Here is a 23218-nt window from a genome sequence, read left to right on the forward strand (position 1 = left end):
TTAAGCTCGTTCTCCATGTATGCGGCGTGCTAGCTGGATGTCTTTTGGCATAATTGTTACACGTTTGGCATGGATAGCACACAGTTGGTGTCTTCAAAAAGGCCAACCAGATAGGCCTCACTTGCCTCCTGCAAAGCATCAATAGCTGCACTCTGGAAGCGCAGATCTGTTTTGAAGTCGTGAGCAATTTCCCACACCAGACACTGGATGGGAAGTTTGAGAATGAGAAGTTCAGTGGACTTCTGATAACATCTAATTTCACGGAGTGCCACAGTACCAGGCCTGTAACGATGAGGTTTCTTCACCCCTCCAGTAGAGGGCGCACTCTTGCGAGCGGCTTTTGTAGCGAGCTGCTTCCTTGGTGCTTTACCACCGGTCGGTTTGCGGGCAGTCTGCTTTGTACGAGCCGTGGTATAGAGACCTGCTTATTTACCCCGCTTGTGCTTTGGCTGGAGCTCGGCGAGCTAGAGGCAGCTGCCGTTGGAGAGGGACTGCGGCTGGTGCTCAGTTTTCTTTACGGTCCAACTCTCACATCCATGCATGACTGCTGGAAAAACCATAGCTTTGACTAGATGGACTTTTGTCAGCAAAGTAATGTCTCTGCTTTTTAATATGCTCTCTAGGTTTGTCATAGCTTTTCTTCCAAGCAGCAAGTATCTTTTAATTTCATTAAGCAGAAAAACATCTACTTCGGCTTCATTGACTATGCTAAAGCCTTTGACTGTGTGGACCGCAACAAACTGTGGAAAATTCTTAAACAGATGGGAATACCAGACCACCTTACCTGCCTCCCGAGAAATCTGGATGCAGGTCAAGAAGCAACAGTTTGAACCAGACATGGAACAACAGACTGTTTCCAAATTGGGAAAGGAGTACCTCAAGGCTGCATATTGTCACCCTGCTTATTTGACTTATTTGCAGAGTACATCATGCAAAATGCTGGGCTGGATGAAGCACAAGCTGAAATCAAGGTTGCTGGGAGAAATATCAATAACCTCAGATATGCAGATGACACCACCCTTATGGCAGAAAGCAAAGAGGAACTAAAGAGACTCTTGATGAAAGTGAAAGAGGAGAGTGAAAAAGCTGGCTTAAAACTCAACATTCAAAAAATGAGGATCATGGCATCTGGTCCCATCGCTTCATAGCAAATTGATGGGGGAAACAATGGAAGCAGTGAGAGACTTTATTTCTTGGGCTCCAAAATCACTGCTTATGGTGACTGCAGCCATGAAATTAAAAGATGCTTGCTCCTTGGAAGAAAACACCACATAGTACCCAGAAATCTGTCCTTTGAGCTCTAATGGGACACTCGAACTCTTTCTTTGGCCCTAGACAGGGCCCAGGTGGGCAGCATGTGTAGTAGGCATGTGCTGAATAAAGTAGCATACACCTGCTAGAGATAAGAGATCATTCGTTAGAGGTGAGCAGCCTGGCCTCCCCAGGAAAGAGGTGGCCTCTCTCCATGGAAACCTGGTGCGCCAGTGCTTTTGGCAATCAGCCCCGGGCAGCCTCTAATTGTGCCAGGAGATGGGCTAGTTCTTCCTCAGTCACGAATGCTGGGAGGGGAGTTCTGCAGCTAGCTTGTGGTATTCCAAAGCCCAAAGCCCCATCATGTGAGGAAAGACGGGCCTCTCCCTCAGTGTGAATGCCTAGCTGGTGGGACAGAGCTAGGTATTGACATGCCATGTCACTCTTGCATCCAGTCTCTGATTACATCAGGTAAAGAGCTGGGGCCTCCTAATCATGGGACCCAAAGTCTAACTCTGTTTGGCTCTTGGTGCACGGCTCTAGGATGGGTCATGGGGAGACCATTCCCACCTCCCCAGTCAACTCTGCTCTGTAAGATCAGCTGTGTGTATACAGCTTTGCCAGCTGTCTTTGTTTACAAGAAACCGAGGCAGGAACCAATGGAGTGGTATGGGTGGCACCAAGGTTCCCACAGGAGATTTGGAGAGTTCCCCCAGTCCCCCAACTCTCCAGCCAAAATTTCCTTTAATTTTGTCATGTCATGTCATGTCATGAGGCCAAGGTACTCATCTATGTTGTTTTGCAAAGTGGGCCTCATCTTGAATGTTGCCCACTTCATCTACATCTAGGAAGTGTGACATTACTGTGACACCTCACCTGTGGCTGGTGGGCAGACATCATCATGGGACAGAAAATTCAACCAGAAAAGCAAAATAGATGTGTCCTTTACAAAATGATTACATAAGTGCCCTTGAATAAATTAGTAATATTTATTTGCAGTGCATTGCAAGTTGCTCAGTTATGTCCACATTTATTTCTGATCGCTTTGCAAGTTGTTCAGTTATGTCTTTAATCCCTTCCGCATCAGTACGATTTCAACTTCCATTCATTTTGTTTGGGGGTGGGTATTGTGAGAAATCGACTTTTTATTGTTCTGCTGAAGTCCACTTTGTCAGAGATCCAGGTGGCTATAGCAACAAAGTCTCCTGCTAACTCTTCCTCTAGATGCAATCCCTGGAAATTAGTTGGAACAGATTATAGTGAGCCTTGCAAAATGCAACATTTGGTTTCAGAGGAGCAGTGAGCTGGAAGGCTCATCCGTTCTTTGATCCTCCGTGACTTCTCTGATCCTGTGAGTCCCTGTGAGTCATCCTATACCAAGTCTTGTTGTGGTTGCACTGTCCTGGAAACTGTTGGACTGTTATAAATAAGGCCCACTCCTGGCTGTCTTGACCTTCAGCCTTGAGGGTGGATTTTGCAGATCCCCCAGAGCGCTGGACCAATACTGAAGACTCCTTCCACATGCATGAGATTGTGTTCATAAAAATAAACCATTTTAACAATTTGGGCTTAAATTGACTTTTTGTTGTATAAATCAAGCTTTATCCATATCCCCCACCCCCATAAGTAAAGAGAATCAAAGGGTTTAGTGGGAGGAGACACAACCTGAGCTTCTATAACTTACTGGAGATCTTCTCTGTCCCTTCTTTTCACACTGTTTACATCCTCTTGGATGCTCCAGAGAGGCCAGAAATCTTGGGGTCATGGAGGGGCCATCTGGGGGAGACCCAACCCAAGGCCTCAACATATTTTGAGAGCTCACTGCTTTACTGTGTGCTGGCTGGGTGTGTCAGTTTAACCCTAGGAAGTAGGTATTCTCATGTGTTTGCACCCGGGGAAGTCAAGGCTTAGAGATTGAAATGCTATGCTCCAGTTTTTACTGTGAAAAAGTCGTGTACTCAGGATTTAAATTCAAGTGGTGGTGGTTTAGTCGCTAAGTCGTGTCCGACTCTTATGACCCTGTGCACTGTAGCCTGCATGCTCCTCTGTCCGTGGGATTCTCCAGGCCAGAATACTGCCGTGAGTTGCCATTTCCTTCTCCAAGGGATATTCCAGACCCAGAGATTGAACCCAGGTCTCCTGCATTTCAGGCAGATTCTTTCTTTCTTTAAAAAAACACAACAACTTAGTTTTTAATTGAAGGATAATTGCTGTACAGAATTTTGTTTTCTGTCAAATCTCAACATGAATCAGCCATAGGTATTCTTGACCGACTTAGCTATAAGGGAAGCCCAAATTCAAGTGATTTGACACCAAAGCATATGTTTTTAGCCACTGCTTTATACGGTGAAATAAATTACTGCTTCCATCTCCATTTAATTCCTAACAGTAGAGCGAGGAGTCACCAGAGAAGTAGGCTTGGCACAGGAGGGAATGGAGGCGGCAGAAGGCACAGGGCTGAGAGTGATCCTATAAACTCTCTCCCACCAATGTGCTCATGAGGCAACGCCAGAGCTGCTTCTACTGTTTACCTTTAGAGGAGGGTGAAGCGAACCAGCACACCTGCAGCCACGGCTGCCTGAAACCTCGGCAGGGTGGGAGGAACCTGGGGGATGGGGATGGCTGTCTCAGTCACTGTCCCTGGGTTGGTGTGTGTGAGACTGTCCCTAAAGTTTGCATATGTCATTTCTTGAGCCCCTCGGATGTGCAGTATCTGAGGGAAGCATTGTCACGATCTTGACAACAACTGTAAAATTGTGCTGGCTCACCTCAACTGGTGGGCTCCCTGCACATCAAGAATTGTGCCCAGGTGACTTTCCTGGGGGTCCAGTGGCAAAGACTCCAAGCTCCCAATGCAGGGGGCCTGGGTTCGATCACTGGATGGGGAACTGGATCCCACATGCCGTAACTAAGAGTTCACATGTCACAACTAGAGATCCTGCCTGCTGCCATGAAGGTCGTACATCCTGAGTGCTGCAACCAAGACCCGGTGCTGTCAGATCAATAAATACATGCCTGTGTGTGTTCAGTCTCTGAGTTGTGTCCAACTCGATATTTACGTGCTTCCCTGGTAGCCTAAATATATCTGATCCCCGGATACAATTCTTTATGTATGCGTATATAAAGAATTGTGTTGGAGAGCAGGTATGCCAAGTTGGGTAAGGGTTCCATTCTGGCCCAGAGGAGCTCAGCAGGGGCACTATCCCTGAGGGTTTGACCATGAGGGGTGAAGTGTTTTGATGGATGCAGAAAAGAGGGGGAAACGTGGATGGGGGAGAAGTCTTCAGGCCACATTGTTAGCAACTGTGGACACATTTGCCTACAATCTGGTCATTTTTGTTTTCTATGATGAGAAACACTGAACTGTAAATACTTATAGTATAAATACCTATATAGTGTTGTATATAGGTCAAGATTAAAAACAAAAGTTTAAAAAATATTTAGTTAAAAATAAATTAGAAAATTCCAAATTATCAAATGTTTATTATTTCTGGCCTCTGGCAGTTGAATAAATAACTTATCTAAAACCACTTCGTAAATCAGACTTTCTCTAGTTCTAAGCTCCAGTGTATTTAGGGCTGAGATGTTTTCTGTGGTTACTTTATTGCTTCCGCCCATTTCTCCTCTCTTCAGCTACTAGAGTCTTTGGTTACCTGTTTATTCTAGTTGCCCTGGCAGCGCGACTCTATGTGGAAGGGAGCTTTTACTTTCCATTTTGAAGTTTTGGACTCTTGGAACTGAATTTGACATGCTCTGATGACACATCCTCTCCTCAGGGGAGAAGCCTGTCTCCCTACAGCAGCTTTACGTGGGTTTCCCAATTGCAAGTGAGCTGTTTTGAAGGCTCATCATGTAGGATTGTTTGACAGAGTGAACCTCTGTTTTTGTTGCTGCTGTTGTTGCCTTTATGGGGTGTGTGTGTTTGTGTGTGTGTGTGTCTGTGTTTTAACCAAGGAAGAGGCTATCAAGGCAAGCATGCCACACAGTCATCCATTTTTCAACAGTTTTACTAATTGGTTTCCTTTCAGGTCCCTTCAACCATGCCCATTAGATATACCCTGCTAGGATCAGATACCCCACATTGTCTTGTTTTCAGTATGAGTACATGTCTGGCTGTGGGGTGTTTAAAAGGCCATCATCCGTGGCCTTATTTGAAGTTCCATTATTTTAAGTTTATAAAATGAAGGCATTAATACTAAAAAATTAGCATGAGTCAATTTCTCATCAAATTATCCGTTTGTTATACTCTTGATCTTTCCTAGACTAGACCACATGATGGTTGAAATTTTGATTTTGAGGATACTTAGAGTATTGAAAGCCTAAAGTATATGTTGGAGTCCTTTTATTCTTGAAGACATTGTTTGGTGTTTTATTCAGTAAGCACTTCCTAAATATATTTACAAAGGAGAGAGGCTCAGTGTGTTGTCTGGAAGTGGTGGTATGTACACAGGCTCATGAGGCACTGTTAGAAATGTAAGCTCTGTGTGTGTGTGTGTGTGTGTGTGTGTGTGTGTGTATACTTTGGAACTGAGAGTGGGGTATCAAACTTGGGCTTTACAGCACGTATATATCACTCTAAAATACCTGGACAGGTTAGGATGTTTATCAGGCAACTTGCAAGAGTTGGGTCTTCAATTTCATCACATAAGGTTCTAGTAGAAGATTACAGACTGATGAAATAATTCATTCTGCTAAGTAAACTATTGATGGTGGATCAATACAAATAAAAGCAGGTCTGTTTATTTAGACAAATACTATATTTCATTGACTCAGAAATGTTATCAGTATATTATGTGCCATTATGTCATTGAGAAAGAAAAAAATCCTTCCAATTAAACTCTGACATAATGCTTTTGCATAACTAGAATTTCTATTTATACTTATTGAAACTACTTTTTAGGCTTATTTGGACATAGATTTCTATCATTTAGAACTTTTGAACATTCCTAAGAGGGAAAATAAGAGGGAAAATAAATTCAATAAATTGGTTAAAATATTCCTAAATGACTCCCCATTTATATCTGGTCCTTCTGAATCACATGTCACAGAGATGATCAGTAATGCAGCATTTCTTAAAAACTAGTTCACTATTTGTCTATGAGAATCTCTTCCAAGTAACTGGCACTCCTCCTGCTAATTCTGATGTGCATGTGTAAGCAATGCCAATTACATTAAAATGGCCATATCCCAACTTCAGTCAGGTTAATATGTGATATATGTCTTAGTAAAATATGCTAAAATATTTGTAGTGCATAATGTAGTTAAAAATTATAGGTCAAGCCCTCAATGATAGGTTTTTCCTGTCATATCTCCAGAGTAAATATTATAGACTAATTCTGCTAATGTGAAGGGATGTAATTAGGAGAAACCATTAGTTTAGAAGTTTCTCAAATTTTTTAGTTTGTCAGAAACAAATGGCTTACTTGTTAAAAATGTTTATGCCTAGGCTTACCCCAGACCTATGAAATTAGAAGGCCTGGCGCTGACATGTTGACAAGCTACCTGGACATTCTGATGCAGGTAGTCTGGGGGCCAGTGCTTTGATGCACCAGCTCCTATCTGAGGTATCTTTAGTGTACATTAAGCCCTCAGACAGTAGGCTTGGAAACTTCATGAACTTCTTAGTGGCCAAAAGAAAGAAAGACACTTAAAAGTCACCGTGTGGCTTGAGGACATCCTAGGAAGAAAAGAGCCAACATAATTCTATACCAGATCAGAGAGTCTGAAATTGTAATTCCTTACAAAATTCTAAATAAGAGGTGTGGAAGTTCTGCTTCTTGTTTCTCTCTTTTCAGTACTTACCTTTACATTTTAATAAAACATGCAATTATTTATTCAACCCATATATCATGTAACAGTTAGGGCTCTTCATCACGAGATAAATTCTGATGAGTCTGGCCAGGTTGGTCCTATTAACATTTTATTACATTATAGAAGGCGTCAGTTTAGGGTCAGAAGAAGGAAGTGCCATACTGTTAGAGAAGCAAAGTAGCAGAATCATTTCCTATGACTCTTGTATTAATCAGAAATTCTAGTTTTTAAAATTCCTAGTGAAAATTCCAAATGTCTTAGCAATAACATCTAACATGACTTTTTAAACCTACTTTCTCTTATGTCAGATAGTTCTAATGTGTAAATGACTTCCAATGCCTAAACTATTTCTTTAGTCATTTAGGAAACTAGCAATTAAAAAAAACTTCTTTAGGTCTAAAAGAGCAGTCTGTGGGCTGTTTAGTCATCCCACTCCGGATGGGGTGAGGCTGTAGGGAGAAGTGGTGGGGTCCTTTTAAGCCAGAAAGTGGGTGTTTAACCATCATTCTGAGACTGAGAGAATGAAAAATGGTACCACCTTGAAGAAGGTGAGGAGAATGGAGGAAGGGGTGAGGTCTGAGGTAGACAGCCCCAGGCTTATTTTCTTTTCTGGTATATAATTTATCCTATAAATAAGTAACAATGTTTCACACCAGCACCGATAGCTTAGAGTTGAAAATATGTTTTCACGTCTACATTATCTTTGATCTTTTACCACATTGCTTTAAGAAATAGACAACAGAGTTTCTATCCCTTATATTTTGCTGAGAAAAAAATGACATCATGTTAATCAGGAAAGCTGGTTGGTGTCTTGCACCAGGACTGATGGTGGAGCTAGACTGAAACTCGGGATCTCCTGGCTCCAAGTGGAGAGCTGCTTTTGGGACTCACACTGCTTCTCTTCTGGTATCTGGAAAGTGCCCAGTGCTTCTAGCTGTGGGTTCATATTTGGAGGTAGAAGGACACTGTATGACATCTTACAGATGGATCATAGACTCAGAACCCTGATTGGAGAAAGGGCTAGTTGTTAGACTTCTCACATTAGCACCTTCCAGAACTGGGGGGCAAAGACATAGGCAGCTGGGCAGTGAGAGCTCCTCACATGCCCCCGAGTCTAGACTTTCTCACTCTAAAAGAAATCCTGCCAGTTTGAGTCCACAGTGGAAGTTTCTAGATTTGGTCAGGGTTAGAAAAACGACCTAATTCTGTGTCTGCTTCCTCAGGGGGCTCCGTTGGAATCAGAGCTCTGGATATGGTGTTCAAGTTCTTTGAGGGGTGCCCAGAGATTCAGGGTCAAGGTTTGCCGTAGAAACTGTAGGTGTCCTGGGCTAACCTTCTCAAACTTCCCCACACTTGCTGTTCCTGCAGGGCTATTTGCTCTGAGCAACCATGATTGTCCCTCACCTGCCTACAGCCTTGACCTGCTTGCTCATTAAGACCAATCAGAGGGCCCCTTGCAGGCAGCAAGCCAAATCTAAAAAGTGCACTTTTCTTTACTCCCCTAAGCAGGTGTAGTTTTTGAAAATTGCCTGTAACATCAAATCCCTCTTTGCTATTAAAATTGTCTTTATTAAGAGTTGAAAATTGGAGAACTGGAGAGATTTTTCTTTTGGGAAAATATTGCTCCAAGACATAAGATCATTTTAAAAGAATGAAACAAATCTTTAGAAATTCAGACTCTTCCTAATAATAGTCACAATGCCCCTTTTGGTCTTCTTAATTCATTACTGAGGTAGAAAGGAGAGATGCAGGGTTTAAGGTGACTTGCCTAAAGTCACATAGTTTGGTAGTGATGGAGCTGTTTCCAGAATGTGGTGCTCCCAGACCCAAGGCTGCAGGTCAGGAGGACAAAGCTGGTTAGCTATGTTGGAGCTGACGGGATGGGACCAACCTCTCTCCTGAGACCCCATCCCACCCTCAGCTGCTTCTGCCATCTCTACTTCATTCCATCCTGTCCAAGAACCTGGCCTTACTTTGCTTCCCCTGGGGAACATGGTGGGGCCATATTTAACTTACTGCTCTCTGAAAATGATTCTGGGAAACAACTGTATATGCTCACATATTTATTAAGTATAAACTCTAATCATATGTTAGATCTCACCACAGACACATGCAAAATTGCCATCAGCTGGTGTCAAAGCAGAAAAACTCTCAGATGAGACCAAAAACCAAAACCAAAACTAAACTAGAAAAAAGCCTCAGACACTTACATGCCTCCACTTGCTCCTTGGAAATTTTCACCTTCAAAATTTTTACCTTTGCAATTCATTCTATTTTTATTAAAAAAATTTTTTTTAATTTAAAAGTTTTTATTGGAGTATAGTTGATTTACAGTGCTGTGTAGTTTCATGTGTATAGCAAAATGAATCAATTATTCATATACATATAGTCACTCATTTTTGAATTCTTTTCCCATATAGGCAATTATAGAGTATTGAGTAGAGTTCCTTGTGCTACTCAGTAGGTCCTTACTAGTTATCTATTTGATATATTGTTGTTTAGTCTTTGTGTTTGACTCTTTTGTGACCCCATGGACTGTAGCCCACTAGGCTCCTCTCTCCATGGGATTCTCCAGGCAAGAATACTGGAGTGGGTTGCCATTTCCTTCTGCAGGGGATCTTCCTGATCCAGGGATCAAACCTGCATCTCCTGCATTGACAGGTGGGTTCTTTACCACTGAGCCACCAGGGAAGCCCATTTTACATATAGTAGTGTGTATATGTCAACATTAATCTTCCAGTTTATCTCTATAACTCAATTTCGATGAAAAAATGCTTATTTATTTGGTTGCTTTGGGTCTCGGTTGCTGCACGCAGGATCTTTCGTCGTGGTGTGTGGGCTCAGTAGTTGAGGCCCATGGGCTTAGTTGCTCAGTGACGTGTGGGATCTTACTTCCCAGTTAAGGATCAAGCCCATGTCCCTGCATTACAAGGCAGATTCTTTTTTTTTTTTACAAGGCAGATTCTTAACCAGTGGACCACCAGAAAGTCCCTGTAACTCAATTTAAATCAAATTTATCTGATAAAGAATTTTGTGAGGAATTATTATTGTGCCATGTACAATAATAAGCATGGTAAAGTTTGAATTGACCATGAGCTTTGGAATATTCTCAGAGCCTTTCTCTCTTTAGCTATCCAGAAAAGATGCTTGATATAATCACAAGCAATTATAATGTGTAATGTCAAGCACAAAATGCCAGTACACCTTACCTAGGCCTATTTTTCTACTTGGCATAATATCACATACGATGCAGGGAGCTCCAATCCAGTGCTCTATGACAACCTAGAGGGGTGGGATGGGGTGGGAGGTAGGATGGAGGTTCCAGAGGGAGGAAACATATGTATAAGTGTGGCTGATTCATAGTGATATATGACAGAAACCAACATAATGTTGTAAAGAAATTATATTCCAATTAAAAAAATTTAAATTAAAACATGAAAAAAAAAACCACAATGGTATTTTAAATGCACACGGTGTACTGAGTTGAGTAGTTATATGGTTTTTATTGTGTCTCCAGCCCCTTCTGCAGAAGGCCACAGGCTGTCCTTTGGATCGTGAGGTGGTCTGTTTGACCCACCATGGCTTGAACTTGCATTTTCAGAGCTGTGAAAGCTTATGTGATTCCTCCTGACCTCACTGACAGCTGACGTACACAATAAGGTTAGAGATTTGCTGGTTGTACCTCAGAGCAAGCCTGCCAGGTGGACTTCCTATCCTCAACATCATCAGCTTTGTCTTCATCTTATTTCCTCCCCCTGCAGATTAAAGATGGCTCCTTGTTAACTCATGCTCTGATTTCCTAACTCTTCATGGTCATAGCTAGCTTTCCTCTTAGGACTGGTTGATCTGAGCTCAGGGTTGGGTGGGACAAAAATACAGCTAGACAAAAATCCCTTAGGGACTGTGCTGGGACCAACAGTTTTTGTGGGGTCTTGGAAAGAGTTGAAGGAGCCCCCAGAATGAGCTGTTAGGTACCACTTGTTGAGTTGGTTTCACTGTCTGTGAGCTCTGTTGAGCATATCTTCTTTCCTCTTCTGTGTATTGTGTTACAGTTTGCTATTATTTGTGAATTTGGTATCCTCAGTTGATATGTTTTCTCTTTATTGTTATCATTTACTAAAGTGAAAGTGAAAGTTAAGTCACTCAGTCGTGTCCGACTCTTTGCGACCCCGTGGACTGTGGCCCACCAGGCTTCTCCGTCCATGAGATTCTCCAGGCAAGAATACTGGAATGGGTTGCCATTTCCTTCTCGAGGGGACCTTCCTGACCCAGGGATAGAACCCAGGTCTCCTGCATTAGAGGCAGACGCTTTAACCTCTGAGCCACCAGGGAAACTCTAAGTATTACCAATTTTGAGAAATGCAGAAGGTGGTTTCCTGTGAGCACCTCTTCTTCCCCTCAGCTCTTGGGATTTGGACATTCAAAGGCCTTTATTGTTTCTTCTTTAAATTCCTATAAAAATCAGAAGATTCTTACTTTTTTTTTTTTTTAACTCAGTGCCAATTCTGTGATGGCTCTATTTTTAAAATGAAGAGTAGTCATCATTTACTGAATGCATATTACTTGACTGACACTTTCCATCACTTATCAATCTTGACAGTGACCCTATTAAGAAGGTATTATTAGCCCATTGTGTGCCATGCAGAAATGGAGGCTTAGAGACATTAAACTAAGTATACTTAGGGAGTGAGTGGCAGAGTAGAGATTTGGATCCGGCTCTGACAGAATCCAAAATTTATAGCTAGACCAAATTAGTGTGCAGACTGGATCCAGTCCAAAAGAAATGAAGGCACAGATGATGTTTTCTAATTTGAATGAAATACTGGCTAACATTTAAAAATTAAGAGATTACATTCAAAAGTCTGGATTCTACCTTCTCTTTAAAGAAATCAGAAGATTGGGCACAATGTGCTCATGTTCCTACATGGCAACTGTCGGCCAACCCTAGGGATTGGCTGCTCCCCTTAGAGGAGGCATGTGCTTGCAGGTGGACAAATCCCCTTCCTTGTATTACATGCCGCCTGGTGTAGCTTACCACCTCACCCACTTGGGTCACCTGTTTGGAATCTACGTGTCTTTGACTTTACAATCTTTGTTCTAGTCTCTGGAGATGGTCTGCCTTAGGGTTGGAGTCCTGTTTTTAAGATTTGTTAACTGTGTGACCTTGGACAAGTTACTTAACTTCGTGAGTCCTCAGTTTTCACATCTCTAAGATGGTGATAAGAATAGCACTTAGCTCTTGAGGTTTCTTTGAAAGTTAAGTGTGGTAACTTCCATAAAGAACTTAGCATGATGTCTGATACATCATAAGCTTTATATCAATAGACTATTTAGGTGTTATTAATAACCACTATCCTAATTAACCACTCTTCTCAGAAACTAGAGTTCAGCAAAGTTTGAACAAGAACCCTTTCTCAGGATCAGCCTAAATTGTGAACAAGGCCATCAAGACCATTGGCCATGGAAACATGATCATGTTGTAATTGGCAATGTGAGTTTGACATTAGACTGACATGGTTCAAGTTCAACCTCTGACATTACAGGGATCTTGGACAAATTATTTAGTGTCTTTCTGACTCAGATTCCTCACTCATAAAATGGGCATGAAAATGGTACCTAGTTCATAATGTTGTGGTGAGGATCAAGTGAATTAATACATGTAAAATGCTTCAGAACAGTGTTTGGCACATACCATGCACTCAGTGGATGTTACCCCCTATTGAAAACAACCAATGTGCCATTTGCCAACTCTATGTTTCCTTCTGGGAGATTAAGGTAGAATATTTGAAACTGGATTGTCATGAAAAATTTGGGAAATTTGGAAGCTGAGTCACTTGCTTTCATTTCCTGTGTTCTCACTTCCCTGCACCTTCTGTCCCCTACATCCTCCTAAAGCTGCACTTTCGAAGGCTGATCATCAAGTTGCATCCAATGAACTCAGCCTTATCTTCTACAAGGGACAAAAAGCTTAAGCGATCAGCTAGCTTCATACTGTCAGTTCTCAAAAGGGAGGCAGAGGCTGAGAGGAACCTGTGGCTTGCCTATCACTACACTGTGACAAATCAAGAGCTGTCACCCTTATTGGTATATTTATTAGAAGACAGTGGGATTTTGCCTATTTCGATAGGTGGATGCAGCTTAGAATCCAGCACATAGCTGGTGCAAGAACTCTCCTCTCTCCTCTTTCACTTTGTTTTTTCCTGTCCCACAAACCTTGCTTAATGAGGCCTTGATCCAGTTAATGTACTAAGAGGACTGCTTGGTCTTTCCTGGAGGGATCTAAGCACTGTGACCCTCCATAGCATGTAGACCTTGTTCCCTGAAGGGTTATGTTTTCCCTTCTCTGTGACTTGCCTCCCTGGACCACATTCCAATTTGCCTGCTGGCTCATTTGTTTCCCTGGGCTGGCTGCCTTGTTTGGTGGTTTTTAGTGAGGATTCTGATCAATGCCAGGAGGCGAGGGGTAGGGCTCCGAGTGGGCTCAATGATTGGACAGGCAGGCTTGGTGATGGATGAGCCTTCTCCTCAGTGAGTCTTAACTCAGGAGAAGTCCAGCTGGTAAGTTTTTCCAGAATTGAGTAAACCAGAAGCAGTGCCAGCAGCGTCTTACCTCTTGTGGTTTTTGTATTGATCTGAAAGGAAATTCTCTGCGGCAGTTCCACGTCTCACTAGAAAATACAGCTACATCCATGATAAACTTAGATATATGTCGTATGAGCTGTTTTAGGAAAAAAATTTTGAAGAGGGGTGGGAGGAAGGAAGAGAGTGTCTTAAAAAAAAATCCCTTTAAAAATATTTTCTTTCTCCTCAGTATTGAAAAGGCACACTCTAACCCTTTCTTTTTCCAAATGATCTCATAGCTATTTATTGAAGGGAAATACCAAATGCTTATTTATTTATTTAAAAGGAGCTTCTTCGGTTCTGATGATTCACGTCGATATAATTTTCCTCCTGACTGCAGAGGCTCGGAGACAAAGCAACACCTCCACGGATGAGCCGGTGTCAGAACAATTCCTGTCCTGGAGGAGGGTGTGCAACCTTCTTTATTCCCCCTTCACAGACGTCCTTGAGCCCTTGAGACGGATGTGAGCGAGTTTTTCAGTCCTCATGCAAAACAACCATCTAAACATAACAGATGACATCAGCTCAGGCTTTTCAATTCCTGGATGGCAGCAGCGTGTTAATCCAGCCTTCATCCTGGATTTCATAAACTAAAACAAGAGAGCCTGCCCGGAGGACAGCGCTGCTGCTGGGTTGAGGAAATTGATGACGGGGAAGCATGCGGGCAACCCAGTGTATAAAACTCATAAACGTGTAGGCAGACGCTCAGCTACCACTTTGGACGGCGGCTTCCCGCCAGCAGAGACCCCGCCGCGGGAAGCGGAGCCCGAGCCGCGGGAAACATGAAGTGCCTCCTGCTGCTGGCCACGCTGCTGGTCCCCGCGCACCTGGCGGGGGCCTGGAGCCTCAAGTACGCGGTGGATTGTCCCGAGCGCTGTGACAGTAGCCAGTGCAAAAGCAGCCTGCACTGTAAGAGGACAGTGCTAGACGACTGTGGCTGCTGCCGGGTGTGCGCCGCGGAGCTGGGAGAAACCTGCTACCGCACAGTCTCGGGCATGGATGGCGTGAAGTGTGGCCCCGGGCTGAGCTGTCAGTTTTACAATGAGGAGGATGATTTTGGTGACGAGTTTGGTATCTGCAAAGGTAAAGAGCGACCCCTTGCTTCTTGCTCCTTGCCTAGGGCACCCTGAAGGCTTTTAGCCAGCGTGGGAAGAGAGGAGCCTTTCCTTCTAATGCAAAGAGGGAAAATGCAGGTGGGTTTAGGGACCAGGTTCCCCCGACAGGTGCTGTCATAGGGAGAGAGAGAAAGATAACTTTACAGATTGCGGCTGGGAACCCTGCATGTAAGAAAGCCCAGAAAGAAATACAGCGTTTCTTTCACTCCTGATGTTTAAGAGTTTTTTTTTTTTTTTTTTTTTTAAAGTTGCAATGGAAAACTGTGTTGCTTCCCTTTCTGGAAGACTTTAGAAATTTGACAGGTAATCTGTTATGGCTGGAGTAGGTGGTCTCTTTTCTATAGGCAGTGATTACATAGGTCTGCACTGGATAACCTCTTGGAGTGGTGGCTAGCCCTGGGATTTAGTGATTCTTTGATCTTAAGAGAGTCTACAGGGTTGAGGGCACCTCTCATGATCAAGTATTTCTGATGCACACTAATGCACTTTGTGAAATAGGATGATTTAAGTCATCTAGCAAAAGGAGTCACGTTCTTGGAAGAGGATATCATGAAGTATCAAGCAAATCCAGAAAAATAGTGTAAAACAAGCAAAAATAGCGCCTAAAGAAAAAAAAATGGAACTCTGTAAAGAAAAAGACTTAAAGAAAAACTTTATTAGGTTGAAATTATAGCTAAACAGTGTAGTTCAACATTTGTAGAATTTATTTCAAACTTAGTGACTATAGCTTAAAATGTTTAGAAATGAAAAAATGAAGATTTAAAAATACTCTGTGTATGGATACCTCATGATCTCCTTAAGGAGTATTATTAAGGTTCAGTACATATGTGATAGGTCCATTCATCAGTTTTATAGTACAAAGAAGCTTTTAAAATTAAAGGGACTAAGTTTCTAAATAATCTTAATGTGTTTAACACAATTGTAAGCTTTTTATGAATAATAATCATCCAGTATTGAGCTAATCTCATGAATTCTTTTAGAAAAATATGTCGATTAACTTTTAAACCACAAAACATACTAAAGATTAGGAAATAGATGGTTGAACTTTAAGGAGAATTTTAGCTTTTTGCTTAGTTTATTTTTGTTTATAACCAATGAAAAGTAGAATACTGAGGAAACATTTTCTTTGGTGGACTTTCACAGACATGTCTTTCAGCTGAGTGGGATCTGTGATTTCTGTAAATTACAGGGCTTATCAGCCAAGAAAAGAGTACTTCACATAAGGAAATTAGGGAGGAAGTGGTTAACACAATCATACTTACTATATAACAAGTATATGCCGTGTATTGCTTTTTCTCTTGGCAAAAAAACTGATTGTATATATGATTGTAAATGTCCAATTACATATGGGTAAAGAAACAGGCTGTAAGGCATCTGGAGTCTTTAGCACTCCAATATTCACTGAATGATCGAGGTAGCTGTTAATAAAATTTATTTTAAAAAGCTGTTTAGGATAGCTCTTAGACATCCTTCAGATTGCACATGGGTCTGGTTACGAACGTTTTTCTTTCTGCTGGAAATAGTGAAGCTGTGTGAACCTTGACAGCTACATAGAGACATTGTATTTTGCTGTAGGCAAAATTTTGTCCTTCAACTTTTTTTACAGAACACCTCTGTGAAAACTGTATTCTATAGCTGCATATCTGGATGTTTTCTAAATATTCAGGTATTTTGCATTGCCTTGGCCAGATAGCAATATTTATTGAGCACCCACTATCTGCCCGGCACTATTTAGTATATTGGGGGATACAGTAGGAGCATAACTGAGAATTTGGCTAGAGTTTTAGTTTTCAATATCACTGGAGACACAGTCATATCCTAATCCTGCATGCTTTTCTGCCAGAGGCTTTTTCAGTATTGCTTCTAGGACTTCTTTTTTCCCAGCAGAGAGGCTAGTGTTTAAAACCATGTGCTTCTCTAATCTGAAGGACGCAGAGTACAGCAGTCATAAATCTCTTAAAAAATGTATTTAATTAATATCTATCTTGATTATTCTGTGGACAATATTAGATTGCCAAAGACTTAGATGCCTCACAATTTGTTTCTTCACCCATGTGTGATTGTACATTTACAAGGACATTCTTGTGCCAGGAGAATAAATATTCTGCATCTATTCTGCTTGGCTGTTCAGGGCTGGCTATTCTATTGAGATGCTGTTGACATCATAAAAAACATGCATTTTTAATAATGAATTTGTTCTCTTTTTCTCAATATAGTATGTTTTAGTCTAAGTATGGGAACATCGAAGCTCTAAAAGCTTCCAGATTTGGGTAGGTATATGAATATATTCTCAGCTTTCTTCTCATTTAGCATACTGTATTTTAGCTCTGCAGAGGACTTTATTAGTGAATCCGCTTAACATCTGGAGGAGTTGAATATGTTTGTACTGTCGTTTTGATAGATAAGGAAGTTGATAAGAGTTGGAGCAGATTGAGGATTGGTCACTTGATGAAGAGCTGAGATGACAGCCCTCTTAGCCCCTGGTTAGTTTAAGCCCTTTCCTAGACATTTAGAACAGTAAATTGCCTGTGACTACAGGGAATTCAAAGACAGAATTCAATTTCATATCTTTTAAACTCTGTGAAGAGCTGATACACGTGTCTTTTCAATTGCCTACCTTCACTGAGCTGTCACAGAGGTAGCCCAGTGAGACGCTGCTTTTTGGTTTCTAAGCAGACAGTAGACAGAATTAAACCCAGTTCAGAGATACTGGTTATGTGTATCTGTCTTCAGCTAAACTTCACAGCAAGGCACTACAACTAAGGAATCCATTATCTGGTCTTAGTGTGTGATTTCACATTTGTGACTTTAAGCGTGGGATTCACATTTCATATTTTCAAAGCTTGGGATTTTCAGATAATTGGGCTTTATCTGATAGTCAAGATTCAAGAGGTTTGTTCAATTACTGAGGCTGTGCACACAGGGACTGTGAAGTTGGAAGCTTGTGTATATCAAGAGCGCCCTCTCTCAAGCTTCCCTTTGTCCTCAGATTGCCCCTTCGGCACCTTCGGGATGGAATGCAAACAGATTTGCAGCTGTCAGTCTGGCATATGCGACAGGGTGACCGGCAAATGTCTGAAGTTTCCCTTCTTCCAACATTCAGTAACCAAGGCTACCAACCAGAGATTTGCATCACACACAGGTAAGAACTGATTCCCAGGTAAACACTGAAACAACAGTCTCATTTTCAGTTTGAATAAGAAAAATTATGGATGAGTAGAACAAGATGGTGGTTTAAATGATTTTGTTTCTTTTATTCTACTTACGGGAAAGGTAGGTGGCTGTTGAAATTTGTTGCAGTTTTACAAAGAGACTTCATTAATAATTTTTAGGTTGTACAATTTTTCACAAAGTTTACCCAGTGTATAGCGAGGATAAATATGACTGATTACCCAAAAAGGTAATAAAAATAACCAAGATATACAAAGCTCTTTAAATTCTTCAGTGATCTGTTTTATATATGTACTAGACAAAGCTACTTCTCTCCCAACTTAACAGTGAAAGAGTATTCTGAGGAATTTATTGGATAAGGCTTAAGAGCCAACATAGAAAATATAAAACATTTCTTTTTAAAAACCAAATGGAAGTATTTAAGTGGAATAATTCCAAGCATGCCTTTTTGTGGATTTTGGAGAGAATAAGAGATAGTATCTATGATTAAAATTTGGGAATCATCTCTAAACCTTTGAATGAAAATGTAATAATACTCACATGCTAATTGTTAGTGCTTATGTATTTCTTACACAAGTTATTAGAATGTGAGAAATACAGCTTGTAAGATGATGTTAAGTGCATATTTGGTTATCTTGTTGAATAAATGGTTAAATTGGAAGTAGCTCATTTAAAGCAACAAGTAGCCACAACAACTACCAGTATCCTCAAGCTATACACTTTTCTCCCTTAGATATAAATAGTTGACAATCCAGATTTATTTCAGTTCTTGTTTCTGGTTCTTCATACTTCAAATTAATTAAAATTTGAAATATTTGACAAATGTGCTTATTTCTCAGCTTTACCTCCTTCTTATACGTGGGTTCAATTAAGTACCTCAAAATAAATGGGAAATATTGTATTTTTACATGAATTATTAAGTGTGGCTATGGCCTTAAACATTAAAGTGAAACCTTAAAAAAAAAACCTGCTGCATGAATATCTTCGTGAATACTTGATCTGGAAATTAAGATCAATATTAACATTTTAAATTCGTATGACTTGTCCCTATAGTCTTTGACAAACAATATGGAAGAAAATTGAGTTTTTTAAGTCCTGAACAATTTTTTATTGAGGTGAAATTTACCTAACATAAAATTAACCATTTTTAAGTGAATGATTCAGTGGCATTTGGTACATTCACAGTGTTAGGAAGTCACAGCCTCTATCTAGTTCTCGAAAAAATTTCTCAGCTCCAAATAAAACCAGTGCCCATCAAGCAGTTACCCCGACTCTCCAGCCCCTAGCAACCTCCAATCTACCTTCTGACATTTTTTGAATGGTTCAGTTGCCAGGCTGCCCGTGTGGCTTCCCAGGTGAAGGACCTGCCTGCCAATACACGAGACTTGAGACAAGGGTTCAGTCCCTGCATGGGGAAGATCTCCTGGAGGAGGAAATGGCAGCCCACTCCAGTAGTTTTGCTGACAAATCTCATGGACAGAGGAGCCTGGTGGGCTATGGTCCATAGGGTTGCAAAGAGTCAGACATGAATGAAGCTACATAGCACGCACACATGTTTGAAACTTATTGTTTCAGCACTGCTAGTTGCCTCAAATACTTGAAGCTTCATTTGTCTTATTTTGCTTTCTTAAAACCACAGGCTACAAAGAACATTGAAGGAACAACTTTATTAATAGAATCCTTCTTCTCTCGTTAAGATTGCTCCTGACCTTTCTCACCAAGAGAGAATTGAATCTGGTGAATCTTTGTCACTCTTTGGGGTGTATGTCTGGGGGTGTGTGCTCTAGAACTCCTCTGGAATGTCCTCAGAGATGGAACTCTTCTCTCCCCTCCATGCTTCCTGCTGCACACACAGGAGCATGTCTTCTGCTTCTCTGGACCAGTGTGCTGTCTCTTTCCCTCGGGCCTGTCACTTTCTCCCATTTGCTTGCAGATTCTGCAAAAATCCTGACCAATGTATAGTTGCCTTGGAAAAAGATACTCTGGACCCTTGAACAACATGGATTTGAACAGTTTGGTCCACTTATACACATATTTTACCCCCAATAGATATAGCACCTATATTTTCGCTTTACAGATCTTTAAATTAACTAAGTGTGGGGGGGGGGAATTTGTTTTCAATTAGAGATCACAGTCCACAGAGTCAGAAGAACTAGGGTTGGAGTCCTGAGTTTATCTAAACTCTTTCAGCTTTCTGCCCTTGGGTGAGTCATTTACCAGTTACTTTGTTTGGGGGCCAGATATAGCGGTAGGCAGATTTTCCACTGCTCAGGGGTTGGCACCTCTAATACCAGCATTGTTCAAGGAAGGGTCAACTGTATTTTGCTGGATGAAAATTACATTAAGGGTTACATAAAAAAAATTTCTGTACTCAATTAGATATCAAGATTCTTATTTGAAATTTATGGAAAATGCATTTTCTGACCTAAGGTGTTTCCTTTGATAAAGGAGCAACTAAAGATGACTATTAGTGTCCTCTTCTTAAATCTCAGCTGGGAAAGAATCCCCTCTCCAATATGGGAGACTTGGGTTCAATCCCTGGGTTGGGAAGATCCCCTGGAAAAGGGAACAGTTACCCACTCCAGTATTCTGGCCTGGAGAATTCCATGGACTGTATACAGTCCATGGGGTCTCAAAGAGTCGGACACGACTGAATGACTTCCACTTTCATAAATGTTAGATTGAGGATGGAGTGCAGAATATCCTAAAAACCTCGTGGTAAGGATGCACAGGAGCCCTTCTGTTCAGTCGTGCATCTCCACATGGGACTTAATGAGTTTTAAGTGCTACTGCTTATAGGACGGGGCTTGGTTGTGGCCTCAGTCCTTGCCACGAGTTCCACATCATCTCTGCCCAAGTCTGTTTGGGCCCAGTCTTTGTAATTTGCGCCAAGGTTCCTCAGCACAGGGACTTCCGGAGGAGCCTTTTATACCTTGATTGGATGAAGTGGTCTTTTCTAACTTTCTACCTGTTGGTCACAGCATCCTTGGCAAGTGGGCTTCCTGGTTTCTCATCTTCATTTGTCATTGCTGTTTTTATTGTTTAGTAATTAGCTCTCCGACTTTCCAAGACTGGAAATTCACAAGCATCTTTTTTTTTTTTTTTTTGTGGGGCAGGGATAGTGGTTGAGTTTTATGAATTTACATGCATTTATCTACTGGACCATCCTAACCTCTTAATAGCATTCAATTTCACTGCAGAAGCAAACACACTTCACTACTCTTAGAAGCAGAAACATTTAAAAAAATTCTAAATATTAGAAACTTGTTAGGTAGAGCAAGGACTATTTCCATAAACGTTTATAAAAGGCCCTTTGGTCTGCTTTCTGCATTCTAGAGCCACATCAGTAAGCTAATTCCTCTTCCATATCAGATAGTAAAGAATCTTACTTAGAGATCTATGCTTACACCATTTACTCATTCGGTAAGTAGTAAGCGCCTACCATGTTCCAAGCACTGTTGCAACAGTGAACAAAACAAGTCCCTGCCATCATAGAGTTGATATTCTAGTGGTACAGTGAGAAAGGGAAAAAAAAGGGGGAAAAAAAGACAAATAAATGTATAGAATAATGGCAGGTGATAACGGGTGAACAAAGACGTTTAATTCAAGGAAATGCTAATTGGTAGAGGGCAGGTGAACATGGAATAGACTTTTCACATCTATTATAGATTTCATTGTAAATGTGTTATAATACAAGAATAAGACAAAATTTTACATAATCTTGGAGTTATAAACATTTGGACATGATTTATATTCCTTCTAATTTCAGAGCATGACGTGGCATCTGGAGATGGCAATGCTACGAGAGAAGAACTTGTGAAGGAGAATGACGCCCGATCTCCTGTAACGAAGCGGTTAAATCCACGCTGATCCTGGGTGGGATTTCTGAGAGGAGACCCTGTTTTACCAATCATTCAACACACAGCCAACATTTTAGGAATTCTCTGTATTATAGCATATGGACATATGATTTTTGGAGACCAAGTGTGATTTAGGGTGGGTCCAGAAAAAAAAAAATATGCAATCCATACAATGCGTATGACTGAACTCTTTTAGATATTTGTTAAATATTTGAATGCATATAGATGTGTTATATATGTGTTTTTAGTCACAGTGACGAACTAAAGATGCGATTTGAATAACCTTAACTTGGAGGGAAATCAGCCAAAGAGAAGGCTAGCCAAAGCTGAAGACCACAGCCAGTCTATGGCTCTTTGATTCGATGTACATTAATGTCCAGACATGGGCTGGAGAGAATTAAGAGCAAGAGAAGATGGGGGGTGGGGGCTGGGAGAGTATGATATTTAGGTCTTTCTTTGGTAGCTTCAGTAGAATTTCTTTGTGCTGTTGTAGCCATGCGTTCTGGGAAACAAACTCACTCAGAAGGGCAATGCAGATAGTGGAGTGCAGTTCATTACACCGGCGGGCCCAAGGCAGAGTCTCCTCTTAGCCAAGGACCCTGACCAGTTTTTCTGAAAACTTTATATACCCTAAGTGTACGTGCCCAAACCCACCTCCCCAAATTCCCTGAAACTAGTCTGAACAAAGGAAAAGAAAGATACAATCAAAGTTAACCCGTGATTCATATACCTTAAGCCTAGGTAGTTAACAGTGGACAATTATCAATAGGCCTGTGGCCATACCCAAATAAGCATAATAGAATTTATGATTCTATTCAGTTACGCAGATAATTAGGGTATTCTTTTAGGCAACAGAGAGTCTAGCTATGAGCCCTGGGGTTCCATCCATGGGGCCTGGTTTTCCAGTTGGTATGTCGTTTTCATAGATTCTGGGCATATAACTCAAAGTCCACAGTCCGGCCCAAGATGGAGTCCTGCTTTCAAGATGGAGCCTGTTCTGTCTGTTTCCTCCTTCATTCCCCCCTCTTGATGCTCTTAACTCATAGTATGAGCATCATTCATAGGGATATATTGCACCCTGACTCTCCAACCCTCAATTTGGGAGAACGACATTGACCTTTGGGTTGGTTACAAAGTTCATAATACATTGTAAAATAAGGGTCCACAAAGCAGACCTATCAGGGCAACTATAACAACGGTAAATATAGTTTTCCACCAACCACCCTTTACCTAAAATAGGGCCGAAGTCCAAAAAGGAAGATTATCATCAGACATAACTTTTACCTGACCTTTCATGTCATCTAGGGTGGCTGATACATAGCCAGATAAATTGGGAATAAATACACAACATTCAACTTTAATTATAGCACAGGTCCGTCTTTGTACTGA

At 41.3% G+C, this 23218-nt stretch overlaps 1 protein-coding gene and 1 pseudogene across 2 annotated transcripts; one reads left to right on the forward strand and one right to left on the reverse strand.

The window, feature by feature from the left end:
- Positions 1 to 8038, reverse strand: LOC138094321 (histone H3.3A-like; annotated as a pseudogene).
- A 6235-nt stretch (positions 8039 to 14273) lies between these two features.
- On the forward strand, positions 14274 to 21955 carry ESM1 (endothelial cell specific molecule 1). 2 transcript variants are annotated; one of them, XM_068990679.1, is made up of 3 exons: positions 14274 to 14766; positions 17788 to 17940; positions 21739 to 21955. In XM_068990679.1, the coding sequence occupies exons 1-3, from the start codon at positions 14466 to 14468 to the stop codon at positions 21837 to 21839; spliced, it is 555 nt and encodes a 184-aa protein (XP_068846780.1). In that variant the 5' UTR covers positions 14274 to 14465; the 3' UTR covers positions 21840 to 21955. The 2 variants fall into 2 exon arrangements, with proteins under 2 accessions (XP_068846780.1, XP_068846781.1); XM_068990680.1 differs by lacking the exon at positions 17788 to 17940.
- Positions 21956 to 23218: the final 1263 nt, after the last annotated feature.

Source organism: Capricornis sumatraensis, chromosome 18 (assembly GCF_032405125.1).
Source record: "Capricornis sumatraensis isolate serow.1 chromosome 18, serow.2, whole genome shotgun sequence".
Lineage (NCBI taxonomy): Eukaryota > Metazoa > Chordata > Mammalia > Artiodactyla > Bovidae > Capricornis > Capricornis sumatraensis.

Bases quoted from the DNA above. Each gene is read 5' to 3' on its own strand.
- ESM1 (XM_068990679.1), top strand. From the start codon at position 14,466: ATGAAGTGCCTCCTGCTGCTGGCCACGCTGCTGGTCCCCGCGCACCTG. The intron at 14,767-17,787 runs GTAAAGAGCGAC...CTTTGTCCTCAG, and splicing joins CGAGTTTGGTATCTGCAAAG to ATTGCCCCTTCGGCACCTTC. The intron at 17,941-21,738 runs GTAAGAACTGAT...TTCTAATTTCAG, and splicing joins GAGATTTGCATCACACACAG to AGCATGACGTGGCATCTGGA.